Genomic DNA, 24,824 nt, shown 5'->3' with positions numbered 1-24,824 from the left:
CCTTACCAAGAGCACATTGTATGCATTTCATTGCCTATTTGATGCACTAAATAAAAAGGCCGATATCTCTGGAACCATATTCCATATTTAAAACCCCAAAAAACAGAATCTACACTGGAGTAGCGAGAAAAGGAAAAAAAGAGATAAAGTGTTGTATTTTATTTTGTATTTTCTTTGCTAAGACATCAATTCCTTAATATCTTTTAATTTTTTTGAACACACCATGCAAACAAAATGAAAGAAGCGCAACAAAAAAATGTATGAATAGGGGAAGTATTTTCACCCCACTGCGTATAGGCAATCTATCATGTTGAAAATTCAGTCCAATCTAAAAGCCGCATAATACAGAGCTGGAGAAGCTAAGAAGATTGATACATGATTTTGTGGGAAAAGTTTCATTGGAACTTGTAGTTTATTAAATTATATCCATGCCCACTATGGACTTTATCATTTTACAGTATGTCTAAAAATATGTTGGCTGTCCGTGATTTTTTCAAAGATGTCCAGAAAAAAAAAATTAACCTGGCAGCTCTGGTGTACAGCTCGATTTCTCTCTCTGTTGGTATCTCTAACATTGAGAGAAAATAGCTTTTACAGACTTGTAACAGTTTTGCAAAGCTAGATAAAGTACTTACAGACACTCTGCAACTCCCTAATAGTTGGTCAGATCTGTTTTCTCTGTGTAAGACATGTAATGACAGACAACCCTGCTCTACTCACTGATCTCACTGCCAGCAACTACTGTGATTACAGGTGGGGGGAGGGGAGTAGAGCTGAGCTGTGTGCCATTACAAACACTTCTTGCAGCTCTATTTTTTATGGTAGTCAGTGAGTGGGGAGAAAAGCAGAGCTGTTTGCATCTGTAGCTCTCATTTCACAACACTGTTAGGCTAGGTTCACATTGCGTTAATGGCAATGCGCTGACGGCATCCGTTACATAGCGGTACTAACGCTATGTAACGGATGCATTAGTGCACCCATTAACTGCCATTATGTAGCGCATCGCTAACGCATGTCATAATCGGCATGTGTTAGCGATGTGCCTTCATTCTGTGACGGACCCTCGGACGCGGTCTGCAGCGTTTCGGGTCCGTCACCGCTAGCACAGATGGAGCATCTGCGCTAGCGCGATTGCATAACGCGATCTTTATAAGGCACTTGCGTTGCGCAGTCCGTTCAACGCATATGTTGAACGGACTACACTTAACGCAATGTGAACCTAGCCTTAACTCTGCTCACTTCCACTCCCAAAGATGAATCTTTACTAACGCCCCATTTGGTTTTCTCCAGATTAGAATCTAAACTATAAAAGCTATTATCTCCACAATGGAGATAACAAGTTAGATTATATGTTTTATGTGTCAGCTCTGCAGCCACTGCTTTATGATGTAGCCAGTTTAGCATGCTAAAATGGGAGAAATGTCCTTTTTTTAATTAACAAAATACCAGTGCTACTAAATATTTTCTCACTAAATTATATATTAATCTCTGTGGCTTTTTTCTGCTGCATGCAGATAAGACAGTATTTTCAATGTTTCAGGTTCATTTTAAGCCACCTTCGGAGTTTGTCCCTGCTTTGGTTATGTTTCTGTGGCTAGCTTTACTCCTTTTCTATACAATTGTAGAGTAGAATTTATTATTTGTCTAACATTTCTTAAATTAGAGAGGATCTATCACTTATTAATAAAAAGTAGGTAAATACATTTTTCCCTAGAGCTCCTCTGATTCTGCCATTTTTTTCCGTTTTGAGCAGCGTCACTTCATTTCAGAGATATTTACAGTTGTTGATTTTGGAGTTCAGTATGTGAAATCTCTTCTTGCAGACCAAGTAGGAGTTTATTTAGCCTTTTCTGGAGGTGTGCACTTTCATCACTCCCTCCCAGTTGCTGCCAATCACAAATCGGCAGCTGATCTAGCAGATTTAGACACTGCTAAGCTGTAATAAGCAGTATCTGGGAGTGAAGGGTGAAAGCGCTACAGTTGAAATGGTGAAGAAACACTCAGATGAACTGCTAGAAGAGATTTCACGTACTGGGCTCCACAAGCATCAAAAATGAATATCTCTGCAATGGAGTGACGTAGCACAAAATGGAAAAGAGAGTCAGAATTATGGAAACTCGATTTTTGAACAAGTTATGGGTTGTCACGTACAGTGTAGGAAAGACTAAGTAAAACACGAAGGGATGAGGGGAAGGGAGTCCAACACTAGGGAAGGGAGGAGTGGAGACCCCTAGGTAGATCTAAAGTCACCCTGTCTGCCAAAAACATCCCTATATAGGTTTTACACCTATCACTGAGCAGGAACCTAATCCCTACCTGACTCTGGTGATAAGCCCTACTTAGGGAATGACGGGGTATGCACAAGTCGATCCCCACTATCACTAAAGACAATTGGGATAGACGAACAAGGGGAACACTTATCTTGAGTAGAAGGGATAAGAAGGTGTCTGCAAGGCCAAACGCAGAGACCTTCTGCGGATAGATGCAGAGTGACTGTCTGTAGCCTCTGACACATCCATGACATGGGTCCTCTATAAAGAAGATCTGTCAGCTATCCTGACGTGCCTATTTTTATAAATCCTTATATACTTATATTCTCCATGAAATAACAATTCTGGGGCATCTTTTTTCCTAACTCTGCATTGTGATGTTTCTCTGTTATGTAGAGTACTAAGAAAAATTGCTCCAGAGTTTACTAAAAGGGACATGTCACATGAGCGGACGGGTCCTATAATATAAGTATATAATGATAAAGAAATATTTGTACACTACTGTGCATGTAAAACTAAATGGTTGCACTAAATGGTTCAAGCCACCCATGTAGTCACATTATGTGGCAGAGAAACCCAAACGAACCCCCACCTGCTCCTTCACCTCCATTATATGAGAAAGATGGCTGAACCCTCAGTCCTGGCTAGGTTCTCTAGACCCATAAGAATAGCATCCGGAACTGTGCCTCTCTATGGATTTCAAAGCAGGCACAGTAGCTGTTTCTAGGCTACATATGTTCTTGAAGGCAGATACACAGATGGAGAGATTGTGCTCCCTGCAGAAAATATCGATTTGCTTTTATGTTTTCCTACCAGTTTGAGATAAAATAGCATTTTTTTTCCATTTGACAGGCATGAGCACACATTTTGCAGTAATATAGAATATGATCACATAAACTAGCACTGTGATATGCCCAGCTAGTTGCAAAGTAAAAGCTAAAATGGATGTGTCAGAGCACAAAAGCAAGCGAGGGTGTGTGAGGTCATTCGCGTATCCTAGCAACAGTTGTACACGCTGTCAAATTCACAATCAAAACGCAAGTTCTTATTCCATCAAATTTTATGTTCCTATGATTGAATCCCAATATTGTAAAGCTATATTATACCCCCCATTATAAGATGTTACATACATTATATGGATAAAAGTATTGGGACACAAGTTTTATAAATTCAATTCAGGTTATTTATTCACTCCCAGTGCCACAGGTGTAAAATCCTGCCCCCCGGAATGCAATCTGCCATTACTAACATTTGTGAAAGAATGGCTCATTCTAAAGAGACAACTGACACCAGCGTGGTCCTGTAATAGGACGCCACCGTTGTAACAGGTCAGTTCATGACATTTATTCCCTCCTAAATGTTCCAACTGTGGATGATGCTATTGAAAAGTGGAAGAGTTTAGGAACCATAGCTGTTATGACCCCAATGGCGAGGGTCTCAGAGGAACGTGGAAGTCTGCAGAATACAAAAATCCAGCTCATAGGGCAGTGGTAACTGGGTTGACCATATATCTACTCCTAACGCCAACACTAGAAGTAGCCGGGGATCATTCCTACGTTGATTCTAGATGACACGCGCCAGCCGGAGAATCTAGCTACCCCTAGTAGAGGAAAACAAAGACCTTTCTTGCCTCCAGAGAAGGGGACCCCAAAGCTGGATAGAAGCCCCCCACAAATAATGACGGTGAGGTAAGAGGAAATGACAAACACAGAAATGAACCAGGTTTAGCACAGAGAGGCCCGCTTACTGATAGCAGAATAAAGAAAGGTAACTTATATGGTCAACAAAAACCCTATCAAAATCCACACTGGAAATTCAAGAACCCCCGAACCGTCTAACGGTCCGGGGGGAGAACACCAGCCCCCTAGAGCTTCCAGCAAAGGTCAGGATATAGATTTGGAACAAGCTGGACAAAAATACAAAACCAAAACAAATAGCAAAAAGCAAAAGGCAGACTTAGCTGATATAACTGGAACCAGGATCAGTAGACAAGAGCACAGCAGACTAGCTCTGATAACTACGTTGCCAGGCATTGAACTGAAGGTCCAGGGAGCTTATATAGCAACACCCCTAACTAACGACCCAGGTGCGGATAAAAGGAATGACAGAAAAACCAGAGTCAAAAAACTAGTAACCACTAGAGGGAGCAAAAAGCAAATTCACAACAGTACCCCCCCCTTAGTGAGGGGTCACCGAACCCTCACCACGACCACCAGGGCGATCAGGATGAGCGGCATGAAAGGCACGAACTAACTCGGCCGCATGAACATCAGAGGCGACCACCCAGGAATTATCCTCCTGACCATAGCCCTTCCACTTGACCAGGTACTGAAGCCTCCGCCTGGAGAGGCAAGAATCCAAGATCTTCTCCACCACGTACTCCAACTCGCCCTCAACCAACACCGGAGCAGGAGGCTCAGCAGAAGGAACTACAGGCACAATGTACCGCCGCAACAAGGACCTATGAAATACATTGTGAATAGCAAACGACACAGGAAGATCCAGACGAAAAGATACAGGATTAAGGATTTCCAATATCTTGTAAGGCCCAATAAAACGAGGTTTAAATTTGGGAGAGGAGACCTTCATAGGAACAAAGCGGGAAGAAAGCCATACCAAATCCCCAACGCGTAGTCGGGGACCCACACCGCGGCGGCGGTTGGCAAAGCGCTGAGCCTTCTCCTGTGACAACTTCAAGTTGTCCACCACATGATTCCAGATCTGCTGCAACCTATCCACCACAGAATCCACCCCAGGACAGTCAGAAGGCTCCACATGACCCGAAGAAAAGCGAGGATGGAAACCAGAGTTGCAGAAAAAAGGCGAAACCAAGGTGGCGGAACTAGCCCGATTATTAAGGGCAAACTCAGCCAACGGCAAGAATGTCACCCAATCGTCCTGATCAGCAGAGACAAAACACCTCAAATAAGCCTCCAAAGTCTGATTGGTTCGCTCCGTCTGTCCATTAGTCTGAGGATGGAAAGCAGACGAAAACGACAAATCAATGCCCATCCTACTACAAAAGGATCGCCAGAACCTGGAAACGAACTGGGATCCTCTGTCTGACACAATATTCTCAGGGATGCCGTGCAAACGAACCACGTTCTGGAAAAACACAGGAACCAGATCGGAAGAGGAAGGCAGCTTAGGCAAAGGAACCAAATGGACCATCTTTGAGAAGCGATCACATATCACCCAGATAACGGACATGCCCTGAGATAGCGGAAGATCAGAAATGAAATCCATGGAGATATGTGTCCAAGGTCTCTTCGGGACAGGCAAGGGCAAGAGCAAACCGCTGGCACGAGAACAGCAAGGCTTAGCTCGAGCACAAGTCCCACAGGACTGCACAAATGACCGCACATCCCTTGACAAGGAAGGCCACCAAAAGGACCTGGCCACCAGATCTCTGGTGCCAAAAATTCCCGGGTGACCTGCCAACACCGAGGAATGAACCTCGGAAATGACTCTGCTGGTCCACTTATCCGGGACAAACAGTCTGTCAGGTGGACAAGACTCAGGCCTATCAGCCTGAAATCTCTGCAACACACGTCGCAGATCCGGAGAAATAGCTGACAAGATAACTCCATCTTTAAGAATACCAACAGGATCAGCGACTCCAGGAGCATCAGGCACAAAGCTCCTAGAAAGAGCATCGGCCTTCACATTCTTTGAACCTGGTAAATACGAGACAACAAAATCAAAGCGGGAGAAAAACAATGACCAGCGGGCCTGTCTCGGATTAAGGCGTTTAGCAGACTCGAGATACATCAGATTTTTGTGATCAGTCAAGACCACCACACGATGCTTAGCACCCTCGAGCCAATGACGCCACTCCTCAAATGCCCATTTCATGGCCAACAACTCCCGATTGCCCACATCATAATTTCGCTCGGCAGGCGAAAACTTCCTAGAGAAAAAGGCACAAGGTTTCATAACAGAGCAACTAGGGCCTCTCTGCGACAAAACGGCCCCTGCCCCAATCTCCGAAGCATCCACCTCAACCTGAAAGGGAAGTGAGACGTCAGGCTGGCACAAAACAGGCGCCGAAGTAAACCGGCGTTTCAACTCCTGGAAAGCCTCCACGGCAGCAGGAGCCCAGTTAGCTACATCGGAGCCCTTCTTGGTCATATCCGTCAAAGGTTTCACAATGCTAGAAAAATTAGCGATAAAACGACGGTAGAAGTTAGCGAAGCCCAAGAACTTCTGAAGACTCTTAACTGACGAGGGCTGAGTCCAATCAAGAATAGCTCGGACCTTGACTGGGTCCATCTCCACAGCAGAAGGGGAAAAAATGAACCCCAAAAAGGGAACCTTCTGTACACCAAAGAGACACTTTGAGCCCTTGACAAACAAAGAATTTTCACGCAAAATTTTAAAGACCAACCTGACCTGCTCCACATGCGAATCCCAATTATCAGAAAAAACCAAAATATCATCCAGATAAACAATCAAAAATGTATCCAGATACTTCCGGAAAATGTCATGCATAAAGGACTGAAAAACTGAAGGCGCATTGGAGAGCCCAAAAGGCATCACCAAGTACTCAAAATGACCTTCGGGCGTATTGAATGCGGTTTTCCATTCATCACCTTGCTTAATGCGCACAAGGTTGTACGCACCACGAAGGTCTATCTTGGTGAACCACTTGGCACCCTTAATCCGGGCAAACAAGTCAGACAACAGCGGTAAAGGATACTGAAATTTGACAGTGATCTTATTTAAAAGCCGATAATCAATACAAGGTCTCAAAGATCCGTCCTTTTTTGCCACAAAAAAGAATCCCGCACCAAGAGGGGAAGAAGACGGACGAATATGTCCTTTCTCCAGAGACTCCTTGATATATGAACGCATAGCGGTATGTTCAGGTACCGACAGATTAAACAGTCTTCCCTTAGGAAATTTACTGCCTGGGATCAAATCTATAGCACAGTCACAGTCCCTATGAGGAGGCAGTGCACTGGACTCAGACTCACTGAAGACATCCTGATAATCAGACAAATACTCCGGAACTTCCGAAGGCGTAGAAGAAGCAATAGACACAGGCAGGGAATCCCCATGAATACCACGACAGCCCCAACTTGAGACTGACATAGCCTTCCAGTCCAGGACTGGATTATGGGTCTGTAACCATGGCAGCCCTAAAACAACCAAATCATGCATTTTATGTAAAACCAGGAAACGTATCACCTCGCGGTGTTCAGGAGTCATGCACATGGTAACCTGTGTCCAATACTGCGGTTTATTTGCTGCCAATGGTGTAGCATCAATACCCCTAAGAGGAATAGGATTTTCTAATGGTTCAAGAGTAAAACCACAGCGCTTAGCAAATGAGAGATCCATGAGACTCAGGGCAGCACCTGAATCTACAAACGCCATGACAGGATAAGATGACAGTGAGCAAATCAAAGTTACAGACAGAATAAATTTAGGTTGCAAATTACCAACGGTGACAGGACTAACAACCTTAGCTATACGTTTAGAGCATGCTGAGATAACATGTGTAGAATCACCACAGTAGTAGCACAAGCCATTCCGGCGTCTATGAATTTTCCGCTCATTTCTAGTCAGGATTCTATCACATTGCATTAAATCAGGTGTCTGTTCAGACAACACCATGAGGGAATTTGCGGTTTTTCTATCACATTGCACCGAATTAGGTGTCTGTTCAGACAACACCATGAGGGAATTTGCGGTTTTGCGCTCCCGCAACCGCCGGTCAATTTGAATAGCCAGTGCCATAGTATCATTCAGACCTGTGGGAATGGGAAAACCCACCATAACATTCTTAATGGCTTCAGAAAGGCCATTTCTAAAATTAGCGGCCAGTGCACACTCGTTCCAATGTGTCAGCACGGACCATTTCCGAAATTTTTGGCAATACACTTCAGCCTCGTCCTGCCCCTGAGACATAGCCAGCAAGGCCTTTTCTGCCTGAATCTCAAGATTGGGTTCCTCATAAAGTAAACCGAGCGCCAGAAAAAACGCATCAAGATCAACCAATGCCGGATCTCCTGGCGCCAGCGAAAAAGCCCAATCCTGAGGGTCGCCCCGTAAGAACGAAATAACAATTTTTACTTGCTGAGCAGAATCTCCAGATGAACAGGGTCTCAGGGACAAAAACAATTTACAATTATTCACGAAATTCCTAAACTTAAACCTGTCTCCGGAAAACAGTTCAGGAATCGGTATTTTAGGTTCTGACCTAGGATTTCTGATAACATAGTCTTGTATGCCCTGCACACGAGTAGCCAGCTGGTCCACACTTGTAATCAAGGTCTGGACATTCATGTCTGCAGCAAGCATAGCCACTCTGAGGTAAAGGGGAAGAAGAAAAAAAAAAAAAACTCAGAATCTTCTTTCTTATAATCCCTCTTCTGCAATGCATTAAACATTTAATACTGGCCTGGCAAACTGTTATGACCCCAATGGCGAGGGTCTCAGAGGAACGTGGAAGTCTGCAGAATACAAAAATCCAGCTCATAGGGCAGTGGTAACTGGGTTGACCATATATCTACTCCTAACGCCAACACTAGAAGTAGCCGGGGATCATTCCTACGTTGATTCTAGATGACACGCGCCAGCCGGAGAATCTAGCTACCCCTAGTAGAGGAAAACAAAGACCTTTCTTGCCTCCAGAGAAGGGGACCCCAAAGCTGGATAGAAGCCCCCCACAAATAATGACGGTGAGGTAAGAGGAAATGACAAACACAGAAATGAACCAGGTTTAGCACAGAGAGGCCCGCTTACTGATAGCAGAATAAAGAAAGGTAACTTATATGGTCAACAAAAACCCTATCAAAATCCACACTGGAAATTCAAGAACCCCCGAACCGTCTAACGGTCCGGGGGGAGAACACCAGCCCCCTAGAGCTTCCAGCAAAGGTCAGGATATAGATTTGGAACAAGCTGGACAAAAATACAAAACCAAAACAAATAGCAAAAAGCAAAAGGCAGACTTAGCTGATATAACTGGAACCAGGATCAGTAGACAAGAGCACAGCAGACTAGCTCTGATAACTACGTTGCCAGGCATTGAACTGAAGGTCCAGGGAGCTTATATAGCAACACCCCTAACTAACGACCCAGGTGCGGATAAAAGGAATGACAGAAAAACCAGAGTCAAAAAACTAGTAACCACTAGAGGGAGCAAAAAGCAAATTCACAACACATAGCACCTCGGCCATGAAGTGTCAGACCACGTAAAATTACTAAGTGGGGTCACCGACTGCCGAGACTCATGGTGCATAAAAGTCGCCAACGCTCTGCTGACTCAATAGCTGCTGGTTCCAAACTTCTCTAGCGCTAAAGGGAACCTATCAGTCAGTTCATGCTGCCCAAACCACGGGCTGCATTAATCAAAGGCTCGTTGCACAATTGCATGATGAATCACACTTCTCTGTCTGGCAGTAGGATGGACGAGTCTAGGTTTGGTGAAAGCCAGAAGACCATTGACTGCCTGACTGCATTGTGCCAGCTGTATAATTTTATGGAGTGAGTGATAATGCTAAGAGGTTGGTTTTCAGGAGTTGGCCTTGGCCCATTAGATCCATTCAAGGGAAATGTTAATGTTTCAGCATACCAAGATGTTTTGGACAATAGTAGTTTCCATCTTTATGGGAGCAGTTTGGTGAAGGCCCTGTTTAGCATGACTGTTAGGTGAATTTGGTCTAAACACTTGACTAGCCACATTGAGCCCTGACCTCAACCCCATCAAACACCTTCATGATGAACTAGAATGGAGATTGTAAGCCAAGCCCTCTCATCCAACATTAGTGTCCCATGGCTTTTCTGGACAAATGGGCAAAAATTCCCACAGACACAGTCCAAAATCAGTCTAAAACCTTTCCAAAAGAGCAGAGACTGTTATAGCTGCAAAATGGCGACCAACTAAGGTCTCTCTAAGGATTTAAGGTGGGGTGTTATAACAGCTCCTACGGGTGTAATGTGCCGGTGTCCCAATACTTTGTACAACAGACATAACTATAGAATCCAATATACAATATTTTCCCAGCCCAGTAATATTATTATGGATGCCTATGTATTTGGGGTAAGGGTTGCCATTCATTAATATATGTTTTTTTTCTGCTCTGCTCTTTATTATTTGATTTCTAGTGTGAAGCCTTTGCCTGGTATACCTCTGAATATTTATGCAGCACTTTGCCATGTTATGGTTTATAGCCTCAACGCTCCTAGACACCACAGGTGTTTAGTGTAGTCAATAAAGCGGAATCCCTGGTGTTGCTAAGCAACCTTCTTTCTATTGGATATGCTCCTTACCAGCAAAATAGAACTCATGAATCTAAATGAGGAATTCAAGAACCTGAATCATCTCAGATTCACTCATCTTTCATTTGTAGGTCATTGATTGGCCACCAGTTTATCTAACACCCGCAGCATACAATGAGGCTTACAGCTTATGGAACACTATTACATCAGTTATGATTACGGTAGTAATGTTATTAACTTGGACATGGTGACATTTTCAGTGAAACTATTCTACTATAGGTCACTAAACCATTCCCTTTAAATGTCTGCCCCACCTGACATTAGCATCCTTTGACTGTAAGAGGGACTATAAGGGAATATTCACACGCAGTGGAAACAATGCAGATTTTCTGTCCATATTTACAGGTGAAAAAGCCACAGGATATTACTGCAGCAGCATGGTGAATTTCAGCTATGCATAATAACACATTAGTTGATATCCACATCAAAATCTACATGTGAAACACATGGAAAATCCCCACTGAAAGATATGTATTTCATTGATTACACTAGGTACCATTTTCTCTCAAAAATGTCCCCTTAGAATGAAAAATAACTCATCTACTATTTCACAGTCATTGCCACAATCTTAAAGATGCCGCCTGTACCAGCATTAGTAAATGCCTCATACCTTGTGATGTCTTCTGTGAGTTGAGCCGGATCAGGAGGATAAAACTTCACTGTGAAACCAAATGTCCAGGGAGCACCTGAAGACAGAGGTAGAGCTGGTTAGATATGTGGACAAACATGGCACAAGGACAATGAATATTAAGTGTATGGATAGAATAGATATAATTATTATAAAGTAAAAAACAATAACATAAGGCCGGATTCACGTCATGTTTTAGCTTGGTTGGGGTGTCCACCTGAAGCCCTAAAAAGCAAGACTCAAGAATGGGGCCGTTGACTTAAATGAAGCTAATGGAATCACGTTGTGCTCTGTCTGACCTGGTTGACTGCGCTTTTGTGCCCTTATCAAAAAACAGACAATGCCAAAAATGAGGTCGGACAGAGCACAAAGTGACTCCCCATTTTTCAGGGCTTCAGACAGAAACCCCAACGAAGCCACTGACGTGTCTAAAACGTGAAGAAAAGGCAATGTCAAGCATGAGTTTTACCACTCACTTCGGATCTGTTTTTTTATTTCCTTGGAGGGATCCAGCCAATTCTGTAAAACCAAAGCGTCAATGTTAGAACCAAGAAATCACACCGCTGTCTGGTGTTACTGGTGAAACCAAACAATCACTTCTAGAGGGACCCAGCCATATTCTAGTACATGTCCATACAGATGTGGTCAGACAATTCCATAATCCTGTTTATTGCTACTTATAGTAGCACAATGCTGATAACTGCTCAACATCAAAATTACTGGGGTGCACAGTTCTAATAGATCCCTTTTTTCGCCAACATTAAGTTAATCAAACTACTTAGCCATTTTTCAGTGATTAGTAGGAAACCCAACTGCAAATGTTTATTTATTTTGTTGCACAAACACAGGTCATAGAAAATATTACATACAGTTTCCACTTAAAGGGTTAATCCCATCTGCACTGATGGGTTTAATTGGATATTGCATGCAAATACAAGAAATTTTGTCATTTACAAATTTTTAAACCTTTGCATTGTTCCCTTGATATTGTAAATTATTTTGCTTTTGTATTGTTTGATGCCCTAGGGAACGACCACTGCTGCTGTCAAACAGTGGTGGCCCAACATGCGCAGTTCTCACAAGCTCTCTTTAATAGAGCTTGTAATTGATGCTCTAATGCAGGCCGAGATATATGTAGCCAGATTCTTGCTAGCTTCAATGCCAATATGTCTCCTTACTGCAGATATAAAGCTGCTCCATATAGCAGCATCAGGAGTGCATGGTTTTGGCCAAAGTTGCAATGATGCTTCGTCCAAACTGTCAATCAATGCAGAGCGCCCGCCCCTCCCCAGCAATCAGGGGGTCAACTGGCTGGGGAGCAGTACACTGCTGATTTGAGTACATGGGAATAACCCTTTAAATCAAGCTAATGTAGCTATACGACAGGTCCTTTATCTAGAGAGACTAGTGCTCTTTATAGCCATTTTATGATCTTCTTAATAGATGAGGGTCCATAATGGCAGATTCCCTCCTCTCTAATATTTCAGAATTCCATAATAGAGGATGTGAAAATAGGTTTTCTAAACTGAACAACCCCTTTAGGAAAGTGAAAAGGAAACAAGCTGTTAGCTTGGATACAGTCTTGGCGGATGACTAATTGGCAGTAAATATATGAGGCCACTGGTCGGCCCAGAGAATAATGATATTGTAGGATGACCAGATGTTAAGTGCATCCTGTCATTCGACAAGCACACCATTTGGTGGAAACAACCCAAACACGTCTCATGAGAGCAATGTATTGGCCACAGTGGGAGGACCTCTGCATCCACTGTAATGTTACTACAATATGTGCCGCTTCTCAGCCCTAGTCTATGATGCATATTCTTAAAAGCAACTGTGAAAATGTTTATTATTATTATTTTTTTAAACTCTATTCTGGAGGCATAGGAACATGTACAAGCTGTCCTCAGTACAGCTAGTTTTATTTGGAGGCATTAAAAATGAAAAGTATGTATAGCAGTATAATTTATCAAGTAGGAGGATGAATTATCGTATTGCACTCACATCAGACGAGATCCCAATATCATCAGTGGATTGTTGAAGCATTACCTTCTGACTGTCAGAATCACAGAATGTAAGACCAAAGTAATCTTTCTCCAACAGGTTGAGGTGTTCACATACTGTATCAAATAGGACCTGCCCCCTAGCATGTTTCTGAAACACAAGAAGCCACCAGACAAAAGAGCCCTCACATTATCGATCGGAGATGTAAGTGATAAATTCTCTTCTATTCTGACACTTATTTTTTACCTCCACTTCACATTCATAATGGGAAGAGTCCAGGAGTGTCACCCTACAAACGGCACTCTTGGGTTTTCTAGATGTTTTCTGTGGCGATCGCTGATTGTGAGATGGTGTCGTTCTGTCTTGTGCGACCTCAAGTCTCTCTTCACTCTACAGGTTACAATAATGAGTGTCCAGTTACCAGTTAGAATCTCAGTCAAAATTTATTAACCGAAGGTGAAGCCAATAAATCAGCATTTACAGTTATTTATACAGTTTTGTAGTAGATATACCAAATATATAGAAGGATTTTCTCAAATCTCAATCAAAATGTAAAAACAGAAGGCGAAGCCAATAGATCAGCATGTACTGTTATTTATATAGTTTTGTATTAGTATATACCAAATATATAGAAGGGTTTTCTCAAATCTCAATCAAAATGAAAAACAGAAGGTGAAGCCAATAGATCAGCATGTACTGTTATTTATATAGTTTTATATTAATATATACCAAATATATAGAAGGGTTTTCTCATCATGATAAATAGGTATAATTGTACTGCATGTAAAACTTCACAATTTACCTTTTAGAAATTGTTTACTGCTCATTGCTTAGGCAACTGTCCACCTCTGCAGTCTATCAGAGGTGGCCACATGACTGGTGCTCATAGAGATTATCGTACATTGTCTAATTGGGACCACCTGTTTGTTTGGTACTTTCCTTATTGGTCCAATTAGCAAAAATGTCAAAACAATATCAATTGTTTACTTATTTTTTTTACAACGTGAATGATGGATTCGGTTTTCAATTTATTCATGCTTTTTGAGAAGGAATAACAGAGCAACCACAGGAAAGATGCCCCAGAATTATTTTTTGAGCCATCGAATGGTAGTAGGATCTTCTGTAAAATATAATTGAATACTTACTTCCACATGTCTCCTTGAATTCTCATTGACTCCTGTCCGGTCTACATTGTTGGCAGGGGTTTGTGGGGTGTCAGGTGGGAGCAGCGCAGGATTATGTACTCCATCCTGGGCATGACCATCGGCACCAGGATTGAATTCAGTTTCAGCCCCCACCTCTGTGGTCATTATGACTCCTCAGGCTGTTGTAGGCTGCAAGAAAGGAGAAAGGGATAAATTATCTACACACAGACTAGTGATATGGGAGACAAGCAATAAATGTTCGCTGTGTACTGACGGGCATTGGACATTACTGGACACGTTTCCTATAAAATGCATTATGAAAATTAAACACAAATATTTAGGTTCATCACTGCCTAAATCTTCACTGACGCAAGGTCATAGCTGTTATACAGGTAATGGAACTGTAACATTGGTGCACAATATCCATTACATTACACCTTTCAGCTGCTGCAGAACTTCATTTTTAATAAAATATTACATGCTTACATCAGCCCTTCCCGATTTCACTTCAAACAATAGTGCAACTTTTCATTTAGCACCAGCCACATTATGCCACCGACACACATATATCTACAGTGTGGCCAGTGCTAGTCACAATGTGCTCCCTATAGTGTGCTAGCCATTGACAATAGCCACAGTTCGACCATCCATATTGTGCCAGGTAGTGTGCACCCAGATACATTGCTAGCCACAGTGCACCCCTAAGCCATGCTGCCACAGTGTGCCTTTCCGTGCCAGTCACAATGCCCCCAGTGTGTGCCACAACCATACTGAATACCCCACTCCTCTATAGTATCTAGATGTTACAGTCCTCCTCTTTCCAGCTTGTTACATGGGACTGGCCTGTTGGCAATCAATCACATGTGAATCCCTTTTCCTGTACTGGGGTCAGCACATAGGGATGGAGGAACTACCGAAAAGAGACATCTGAATGTCGCCTATGGAGCGATGATCATCTTTGGATAATCACTAATATAATAATGCATATTTATACCACTATTTTCAGGCATGACAATTACATACTCCTTCTGTATCATGTATAAACCCAGCAATGTCTGATCCTGTCCTGATAATTTACAGTCAGGAGATCACTGGTGATTATATAGATCCTAGCAGTGTCTGATCCTGTCCTCCTAATCCATAGTCAGGAGATCACTGGATATTATATAGATCCCAGCAATGTCTGATCCTGTCCTGATAATCTACAGTCAGGAGATCACAGGACATTATATAGATCCCAGCAATGTCTGATCCTATTTGATAATGCACATTCAAGTGATCACTGGACTTTATAAAGAAACCAGCAGTGTCTGATCCTGTCCTGATTATCTACAGACAGGCGAGAACTGGTCATTGTACAGATCCCAACAATATCGGATCCTGTCCTGGTAATCTACTGTCAAGAGATCACTGGACGTTATATAGATCACAGCAATATCTGATATGGTTCTAATAATCTACAAACAGGCGATCACTGGTCATTGTATAGATCCCAGCAATATCTCATACTGTTCTGGTAATCTACAGACAGGCGATCACTGGTCATTGTATAGATCCCAGCAATATCTGATCCTGTCCTAATAATCCACAGTCAGGAGATCACGGGACACTATAAAGATCCCAGCAGTACCTGATCCTGCCCTGATAATCCACAGTCAGGAGATCAGTGGACATTATATAGATCCTAGCAGTGTCTGATCCTGTCCTGATAATTTACAGGCAGGAGATCACTGGTGATTAAATAAATCCTATCAGTGTCTGATCCTATCTTTATAATCCATAGTCAGGAGATCACTGGAAATTATATCAATCCCAGCAGAGTCTGATCCCTTCCTGATAATCCACAGTCAGGAGATCACTTGGCAATATAAAGATCCCAGCAGAGTCTGATCCTTTCCTGATAATCCATAGTCAGGAGATCACTGGACATTATATATAAACATCCACTAGGACATACATAGAAATTCATAATTTTCTGATCACTTTTTTATATTCTGTAGTCCTGATGTCACATATATAAATTGTTCTTATATTAAGTATTGTCGCTGTCATTTAATAAATAAGTATTCTTGTTACATGTCAAGGATTGGATAAGAAAACCACTGCTCTGCTTTTTATCAGTATTTCATACCTTGCTCTTGCTGTCTATTACCCCAGATTGGCATAGAAAAAAATATCTTTACTACACCCACACAGATGTCTTTTCATGGCTGTTTGGGGGTGTGAAAGAACAAGAGCACCCCCTCCCCTCGCTTACCCATCCATATTAATGCATGCTGCAGCAGAGCGTCACAGGCTGTAATGCTGACACCTCCTATACAATATATACTGTATATAAGCCTGCCCACCCCCTCCGCACATCAGTTATCCCACCTTCCCTACTGCTGTTCCTCTCAATCTGTGTCTGTTTTCATCATCTGCAAACCCACCCTTCTTCCTTCATCGTCCTTCTAATCACTCAGCCAGTTCTTTTTCCATGTCTTTTTTTCTCTAAGGAATAATGGCATTTTGTGCCAAGGAGGGTGTGAGGTGAGACAGTGGTCATTCATCACCACCAACCCTAAATGCAGTGTGAGGCGGTTAGTTATGGACTATGACAAATCCTCCTTCCTCTGCACATGTAATGATGCCAGCCTTGGGGAAAGAAAAATTAGCACCAGTGCAAAAGCTTAACACTATCCATCCCAACCATTCTATATGCAGTATTTCTACTGAAAAACATGTTATTATATAATTTTAGGAAAAATAACAGTACTGCTCTTCCAGAGGCATCTGCTGCTCCAACACGCTCTCATAAACTGTCAGTGCCGAGCAGGTGCACTAATCCAGATTATCGACACCTTACAAAACTGGTGTAAAATGTCTGTCAAGTGCAAAGAAGCAAAAATAAGGTCAAGAAATCCAAGTCTCTGTTTGCAGAGATAGCACAGGCTGTGTTGTATATTCATTTCATGTTCCCAATAGTTTTTCCTGGCAGTCCATAGAGATAAGCAGCCATTTCTTTCCCGGTTGCCTATATTGCACCAACACATTCTGCATATTCTGCTGCACTGCTGCATCACAGATATCAACAGTCACACCAGCCTCTATCTCAGACATAACAGGGCCGACTTCATAGGAAGCCAAATCAACCAATCAGTATGCTTTCATCGTATGAAAGGAACCCACGCAAACACAGTGGGAACAAACACTGATCAGACATAACATTACAGCCACAGAGAGGTGAAGGGAATAACACTGATTAACTCGTTACAATGGCAACACCAAAGGTTTGGGACATACACTCCTCAACATTGAAATTGCAACACCAAGAAGGAAAAGTCGTGGAATTAGGGAAACCACAGGATGGATAGTCATATTAATGAAATGTAAATGATAAAAAAAATTGAAACAAATGTTTCAAAACATCTAAAGGTACCGTCACACTAAACGATATCGCTAGCGATCCGTGACGTTGCAGCGTCCTCGCTAGCGATATCGTTTCGTTTGACACGCAGCAGCGATCAGGATCCTGCTGTGATGTCGCTGGTCGCTGAATAAAGTCCAGAACTTTATTTGGTCGTCCGATCGCCGTGTATCGTTGTGTTTGACACCAAAAGCAACGATACCAGCGATGTTTTACACTGGTAACCAGGGTAAACATCGGGTTACTAAGCGCAGGGCCGCGCTTAGTAACCCGATGTTTACCCTGGTTACCAGCGTAAAAGTAAAAAAACCAAACAGTACATACTCACCTGCGCGTCTGCTTCCTGCTCTGACTGAGCCCGGCCCTAAAGTGAAAGTGAAAGCACCGCGGTGACGTCACCGCTGTGCTGTTAGGGCCGGAGCTCAGTCAGTGTCAGGAAGCAGAAGCTGGGGGACGCGCAGGTGAGCATGTGCTGTTTGTTTTTTTTACTTTTACGCTGGTAACCAGGGTAAACATCGGGTTACTAAGCGCGGCCCTGCGCTTAGTAACCCGATGCTTACCCTGGTTACCCGGGGACCTCGGCATCGTTGGTCGCTGGAGAGCGGTCTGTGTGACAGCTCTCCAGCGATCAAACAGCGACGCTGCAGCGATCGACATCGTTGTCGCTATCGCTGCAGCGTCGTTTAATGTGACGGTACCTTTACTTTATTCAGTATCGAGTATGAGAGCTACAAGCAGAAATCCCCACATTTACACACCTTGGCTGCTATCAGTGAAGCTATTAATGGTTGTCTGAGGAATGTTCTACCATGCTGAATACACTTGGTCCTGAAAATCATCAAGATCCGCTGCTAGCAGCTCCCTTTTCAATTGAAAAACGATTACATCCCAGATGGGAGACAAGTCCACACTCGCTGAAGACCATGGTAGCACGTTTAGGCGCACGTTTAGGCCACAAAGGCTGCTCATCGTAGCACAAGCAATATATGGTCTGGTGTTGTGTTGAAAAACAGCTTCTGGGACACTTTGGCAAAATGGCGGTACCATGGGTTCTACCACGAAATCAATGTAATGTCAAGCTGTTAGTGTAGCTGGAATAAAGAGTAGAGGGGTCTGACCACATCATAATCCCAAGAAAACAACCAGTGTGACCTTCCCTCCCTCATGAAGATCTCTTCATGGCCTTGCCCACATGGTCTAGTCAGATTTGAAGAATGGTGCTTAGTAATTAATTTTGTACTTCAAGGGAAATTAGACATGACTTACCAAGCCTAAAGCATCAAAAAGTGTCTATGAAATCATCAGAAGATGATTGCACGACACTGGTCTGCGAGCCAGGTGTCCAGCTGTAGGTGTTCCATTAACCTTGTGCCACCACTCTCAAAGGCTATCATGGTGTTGAGGAAGCGGACAATGGAGGCCGAAGCCGAATGGACGTCTGTCATTTTGTCGATGAGTTATGCTTTTGCCATGGACACACTGATAGCAGGAGATTGGTCTTCAGACCACGTGGGCAACACCATGAAGAGGCATTCACAAGGGAACATGAAAGTGTCTCAGTAGTGTATTTCAACGCGTGGTGCTTATACTTGATAATGAATAACTTCCATTTTTTCATCATTTGCATATAATTAACATGTCTGTCAGTCCAATGATTTTCACAATTTCACGACTTTTCCTTGTTGAGATTGCAGCTTTCTGTACTTGTGTGTGCCTTGTATTGCTCATATTTATTGTACTTGTCCATGTATGCCACTTTTTTCACATGTAAAGCGCCATGGAATAAATGGTGCTATAAAAATGAATAATAATAATAATTTTAACTTTGAGGAATATATTGCTCTGGAAGTATGAGGATTGCACGGTGATGTATTAGAAGCTAGAAAATGGGCACTTCTAAGGATCTTAGTCAATGACCAAATTATGATGGCTAGTCAATTGAATATAAGAATCTCCAAAACAGCAAGTCTTGTGGTATGTTTCCAGTATGCAGTGGTTAGTAGTACCTACCAAAAATGGTCAAAAACAGAACAACCAATGACTCAGCAACAGATAGTAAAGCCTAGCCAATCTGTTCCAGTTCCACAAATTGCTAAACAGATTAAAAGGAATGTGTAGCAGTTTCCACCTCCAATCTGATGACACTGTTTTAGAGATGTGACCAGGAAATCTGTATAAACGTACCTGTGTGGATATTTTTTAATAATAAATAATAATAATCTTTATTTTTATATAGCGCTAACATATTCCTCAGCACTTTACAGTTTGCACACATTATCATCACTATCCCCGATGGGGCTCACAATCTAAACTCCCTATCAGTATGTCTTTGGAATGTGGGAGGAAACCGGAGAACCCAGAGGAAACCCACGCAAGCACGGGGAGAACATGCAAACTCCTTGCAGATGTTGTCCTTGATGGGATTTGAATCCAGGACTACAGCGCTGCAAGGATGCAGTGCTAACCACTGAGCCACTGTGCTCAGTGGTTAGCACTGCACTGTGATTTCTTTATTATCAGTAGGAATAAAAGGCCGCTATGCCTAGTGTCTACTGGGCATTCCCTAAAGCCCCCATCTCACTAAGCGAGATCGCTAGCGAGATCGCTGCTGAGTCACAAGTTTTGTGACGCAACAGCGACCTCAGTAGCGATCTCGCTATGTGTGACACGTAGCAGCGACCAGGCCCCTGCTGTGAGATCGCTGGTCGTGTCGGAATGGCCTGGACCTTTTTTTGATCGTTGAGGTCCCGCTGGGTAGCACACATCGCTGTGTTTGACACCTTACCAACGACCTCGTTGACGACTCAGACACTGAATCGTCATAATAGCTCCCATGTGACATCGTTGTACAGGTCGCTACAGGTCGCTGGTGAGATGTCAAACAGTGAGATCGCAGCAGCGATCGTTGGAAGATCTCACTGTTTGACATCTCACCAGCGACCACATAGCGACACAGCAACGATCCCTGACAGGTCGTATCGTTGTCGGGATCGCTTTAGCGTCGCTAAGTGAGACGGGGCCTTAAGAGTGAAATGTTTGGAGCACTCCCATCTATTTGAGTGACAGCTGTATCTAGCAGATGACTACAGCTGTCACTCAAGAGGCAAGCGGAGGGATTGTGAGATTATTTACTGCTGAAAGTCCTGGATACTTCCCTGCTAGTGAAAGTCCAGTGAATACTTGGCATAACAGTACTTGCCAGTGAAGCCTCTTTTGCTTGCTAAGTACATCCACATTGGTATATTTAAACAGGTTTCAGGTCACATATCTAAAGCTGCCAGTAGTTTCACAGGGTCAGAACTGCTGAGAGGTTGCTTTTAAGGCTTTCTATGGTAAAATGGTGTTAGTACACGCACAACAACTTGCTCTGTATCATGCTGACCCCTGTTCACCACTGAAAGCATCTAGAAAAGGCATGAGAAGAAGCAATGAAGCAATAGAAGAAAGTGATCTGGACTGATAAATCACGGTTTTCTTTTACATCATGTAATTCTCACTCCTATCCTTCTCACACTAAGGCTAGAGTCACACTAGACCATAATACGTACAAGTGCTATGAGATAAAAAAAATCGCATAGCACTCAGACCAATGTTAATCTATAGGGCAGCTCCTATCATCCGTTGTTTTCTTGGCTGTATTATACGTGCGAGAGAAATTGCATCATGCTGCGATTTGCACCGTATATCGGCCGAGACTCGCGAATGAAAGTCTATGGGTGCGAGAAAAACTCGCACACCACACGGACCATCAGTGTGACTTGCGAGAAATACGCACCGGTGTCCTTTAGAAAAGCCAGCAATTCAGTGCAGTGTACAGTAAAATCACACTGACAGGTTAGAATAGAATAGATAAAATAAATGTATACACATAGTATAGGTGTGTATGTATATATATATATATATATATATATATATATGTCATTGACACATATATATATATATCTTTATATTTCATAGATGGTTAGATAGCAGAATAGCCGATAATTCAATTGTCGGAATCTGTAAAATCATTGCAGAACCCTACAGGATATGAGACATGGTTTACATACAGTAAACCATTGCAGAACAGCGGGTCAGGCGGGGAGTCTGCGCATGCTCAGTGACGTCAGCAGTAGTTGGCCTCGCCTGACCTGAGGTGAACTTGACAGCGTGGGAAAATAATCAGAAACTTTCCCTCGCTACAGAGATCATGTCCAGTCAGGCGGGTAGGCTGCGCAGGCTGCTTTTCATTCGTTCCTCCATGGTTTACAGCCCAGCCGGTAGCATTAGCACCGCTCCAGGTTGTAAACTATTTAACGTCTTGAGATGGATTTACAGCATGAGACTTGACTGTACAGCGGACAGGTATGGGATATTGTTGGCTTTTTATTTTGGAATTTTTTTTACAGGAGAACGAGGGCTTCACTTGGATTGAGAGTGCATAAAGATGTTAAAACCTGTGTGTTTAATTATTTAATTAAAATACTTTATTCTTAATGTGTGTGTATTTTTAACCCTTTCATGCTATTGGATTAATAATGGATAGGTGTCTTATTGACAACTCCGCATTATTAACCAGGCTTAATGTCACCTTACAATAGCAAGGTGACATTAACCCCTTATTACCCCATATGCCTATGCTACAGGGCAGTGGGAAGAGAGAGGCTAAGTGTCGGAATAGGCGCATCTTCCTGGGGACAGATGTTTTTAGCCAGGGGGGGGCAATAACCATTGTCCCTCTCTGGGCTATTAATATCTGCCCTCAGTCACTGGCTTTCCCTCTCTGGGGGAGAAACTTGCGCGGGAGCCCACACCAGTTTTTCCATGAATTAATCCTTTAATTTAACACCTACAGCTCTCAAATTTTACACACACACACTACTAACTTTATTAGGGAGGGAAATATAAAAATATAACGGATATGCAATGGTTTACTGTATGTAAACAAGGTCTCCTATCCTGTCGGGATCGGTAATGATTTAGCAAAAGCCGACAAATGAATTGCCGGCTTTTCTGCTATCTAGCTCTGTATGAAAGTATGAAATATAAATAAATAAATATATATATATATATATATATATATATATATATATATATATATATGTATATATACATATAGACTATATATATATATGTTTTCACAAATATTTGAGCCCATGAATCCATTATATGTCCATTTTGCAAGCCGGCGAGAAAATCTCGCCATACAGATGTCACACTGATGCTTAGATGTGAGAAAATCACATCCTCGCACTGCACACGGATGACATACGGATCACTTTTCAGGGAACAATTCTGCGATTCTCGTCCGTGTAAAACGGACCGATTTTTTTATATGTTGTGTGTGATGCCGGCCTAAGAGAAACTACCACAATTCCTCACACTTAAAATCTGTGCCACTGACCCCATCCCCCTGCTTCCTCTCTCTGGAGCATTTTGGAATGCCCGCTCCATCTGCAACAAGCTCCGTGTGATCCATGATCTCTTTACTTCCCGCAGCCTTTCCTTCCTGGCCCTCACTGAGACCTGGCTGATGCCCGATGACACAGCCTCCCCTGTTGCACTGAGTTACGATGGCCTCCAATTTACCCACAATCCTCGCTCTGGCAACAGTCATGGCGGAGGAGTGGATTTCCTTCTTTCTAAAAACTACTCCTTCAACCCTATCCAACCCCCACCCTCTCTTATCCTCCCTTCTTTCGAGGTTCACTTTGTCCGTATCTACTCTCCCTCTAATCTCCAAATGGCTGTCATATACCGACCACCGGGCTCAGCCACTGCCTTCATTGACCAATTCTCCACCTGGGTTCTTCACTTTCTCTCTGCTGACATCCCCACCATCATCATGGATGAATTTAATATCCCTACTGACACCGGCCAGCCAACAGCCTCCAAACTCCTGTCCCTTACTTCATCTTTTGGACTTACTCAGTGGTCCTCCACAGCCACCCACACAGACGGACATACACTAGACCTCATCTTCACCCACCTCCGTTCCCTATCTAATCTCACAACCTCTCCCTTCCCCCTATCTGACCACCTTCTACTACCTTCTCATCCTTGTCCTCCTCACCTGCCCCCCATGTCCAGCCACTAGCACATCCTCGCAGAAACCTCGCACACCTAGACATTCACAGACTCTCAGACTCTCTTCTACATCTGTCCTCCATATCTTCACCCCATGACACGGACAGCGCCACCGCTTTCTATAACGCCACCCTCACATCAGCCACAGACTCAGTCACCCCTCTCATGCATGGCAAAGTGTGACGAATCAATAGGCAACCCTGGCACAACAATCTCACCAAAAAACTTCGACAAGCATCCAGGGTTGCAGAGCGGCGTTGGAAGAAAACACGCCTGCCAGATGACTTTACTGCTTTCAAACAAGCTACACTTGTCTTCAAATTAGCCCTCACCTCTGCTAAACAGACCTATTTCACAAAACCTTGTATCTTCATTATGCTACAACCCAAAACAACTGTTCAGCACATTTAACTCTCTCCTCCACTCACCACTGCCACCTCCAACTCCCCTCATCTCTTCCGAGTACTTTGCCACCTACTTCAAAAATAAGATAGACCAAACAAGGCAAACCTTTACTGTTCCACCACCCCAACTACTCCATATACCAGACCTCTGCCCTTCCCTAATAACCTCCCTCTCCAACAACACTGAAGGAGAGCTTACTCACCTCCTTTCCAAATCACACCTCACCACCTGTGCACTTGACCCCATCCCTTCTCACCTGCTCCCCAACCTCACTAACATGCTTATTCCAGCCCTAACCCATCTCTTCAACCTATCGCTATCTTCTGGTATCTTCCCCTCTGCCTTCAAACACGCCACCATCACCCCCATCTGCAAAAAAACAAACCTTGACCCAACTGCTATGCCCAGCTATCGCCCCATATCAGTGCTCCCGTTTGCTTCAAAACTCCTTGAGCAGCATGTCCATGCTCAACTTTCCTCCTACCTCTCATCCCACTCTCTCCTTAACAACCTCCAATCTTGCTTCCTCCCCATCACTCCATCGAAACTGCCCTGACCAAAATTACTAATGACTTACTCCCAGCCAAAGCCAACAGACAGTTCTTCATCCT

At 43.2% G+C, this 24,824-nt stretch overlaps 1 protein-coding gene across 11 annotated transcripts in view; it reads right to left on the bottom strand.

Moving 5' to 3' along the window:
- Positions 1-24,824, bottom strand: part of EPB41L1 (erythrocyte membrane protein band 4.1 like 1) — a 278,168-nt gene that overhangs the window by 43,118 nt on the left and 210,226 nt on the right. For 6 of the 11 annotated variants that reach the window (XM_077251576.1, XM_077251575.1, XM_077251572.1 and 3 more), the window contains exons 3-7: positions 14,337-14,525; positions 13,438-13,581; positions 13,237-13,341; positions 11,664-11,706; positions 11,170-11,245 (exon numbers count right to left, since the gene is read on the bottom strand). In XM_077251576.1, coding sequence (XP_077107691.1) covers positions 11,170-11,245; positions 11,664-11,706; positions 13,237-13,341; positions 13,438-13,581; positions 14,337-14,501 — 533 coding nt within the window. In that variant the 5' untranslated portion in view covers positions 14,502-14,525. Of the gene's footprint in view, positions 1-11,169; positions 11,246-11,663; positions 11,707-13,191; positions 13,342-13,437; positions 13,582-14,336; positions 14,526-24,824 lie in introns of all 11 variants that reach the window. The other 5 variants (XM_077251569.1, XM_077251567.1, XM_077251571.1 and 2 more) reach the window with 1 other exon arrangement.

Source organism: Ranitomeya variabilis, chromosome 4 (genome assembly GCF_051348905.1).
Source record: "Ranitomeya variabilis isolate aRanVar5 chromosome 4, aRanVar5.hap1, whole genome shotgun sequence".
In the NCBI taxonomy this organism is placed as follows: Eukaryota; Metazoa; Chordata; class Amphibia; order Anura; family Dendrobatidae; genus Ranitomeya; species Ranitomeya variabilis.
The sequence above is the reverse complement of the archived record's forward strand: the minus strand, read 5'-3'. Positions and strand labels throughout refer to the sequence as shown.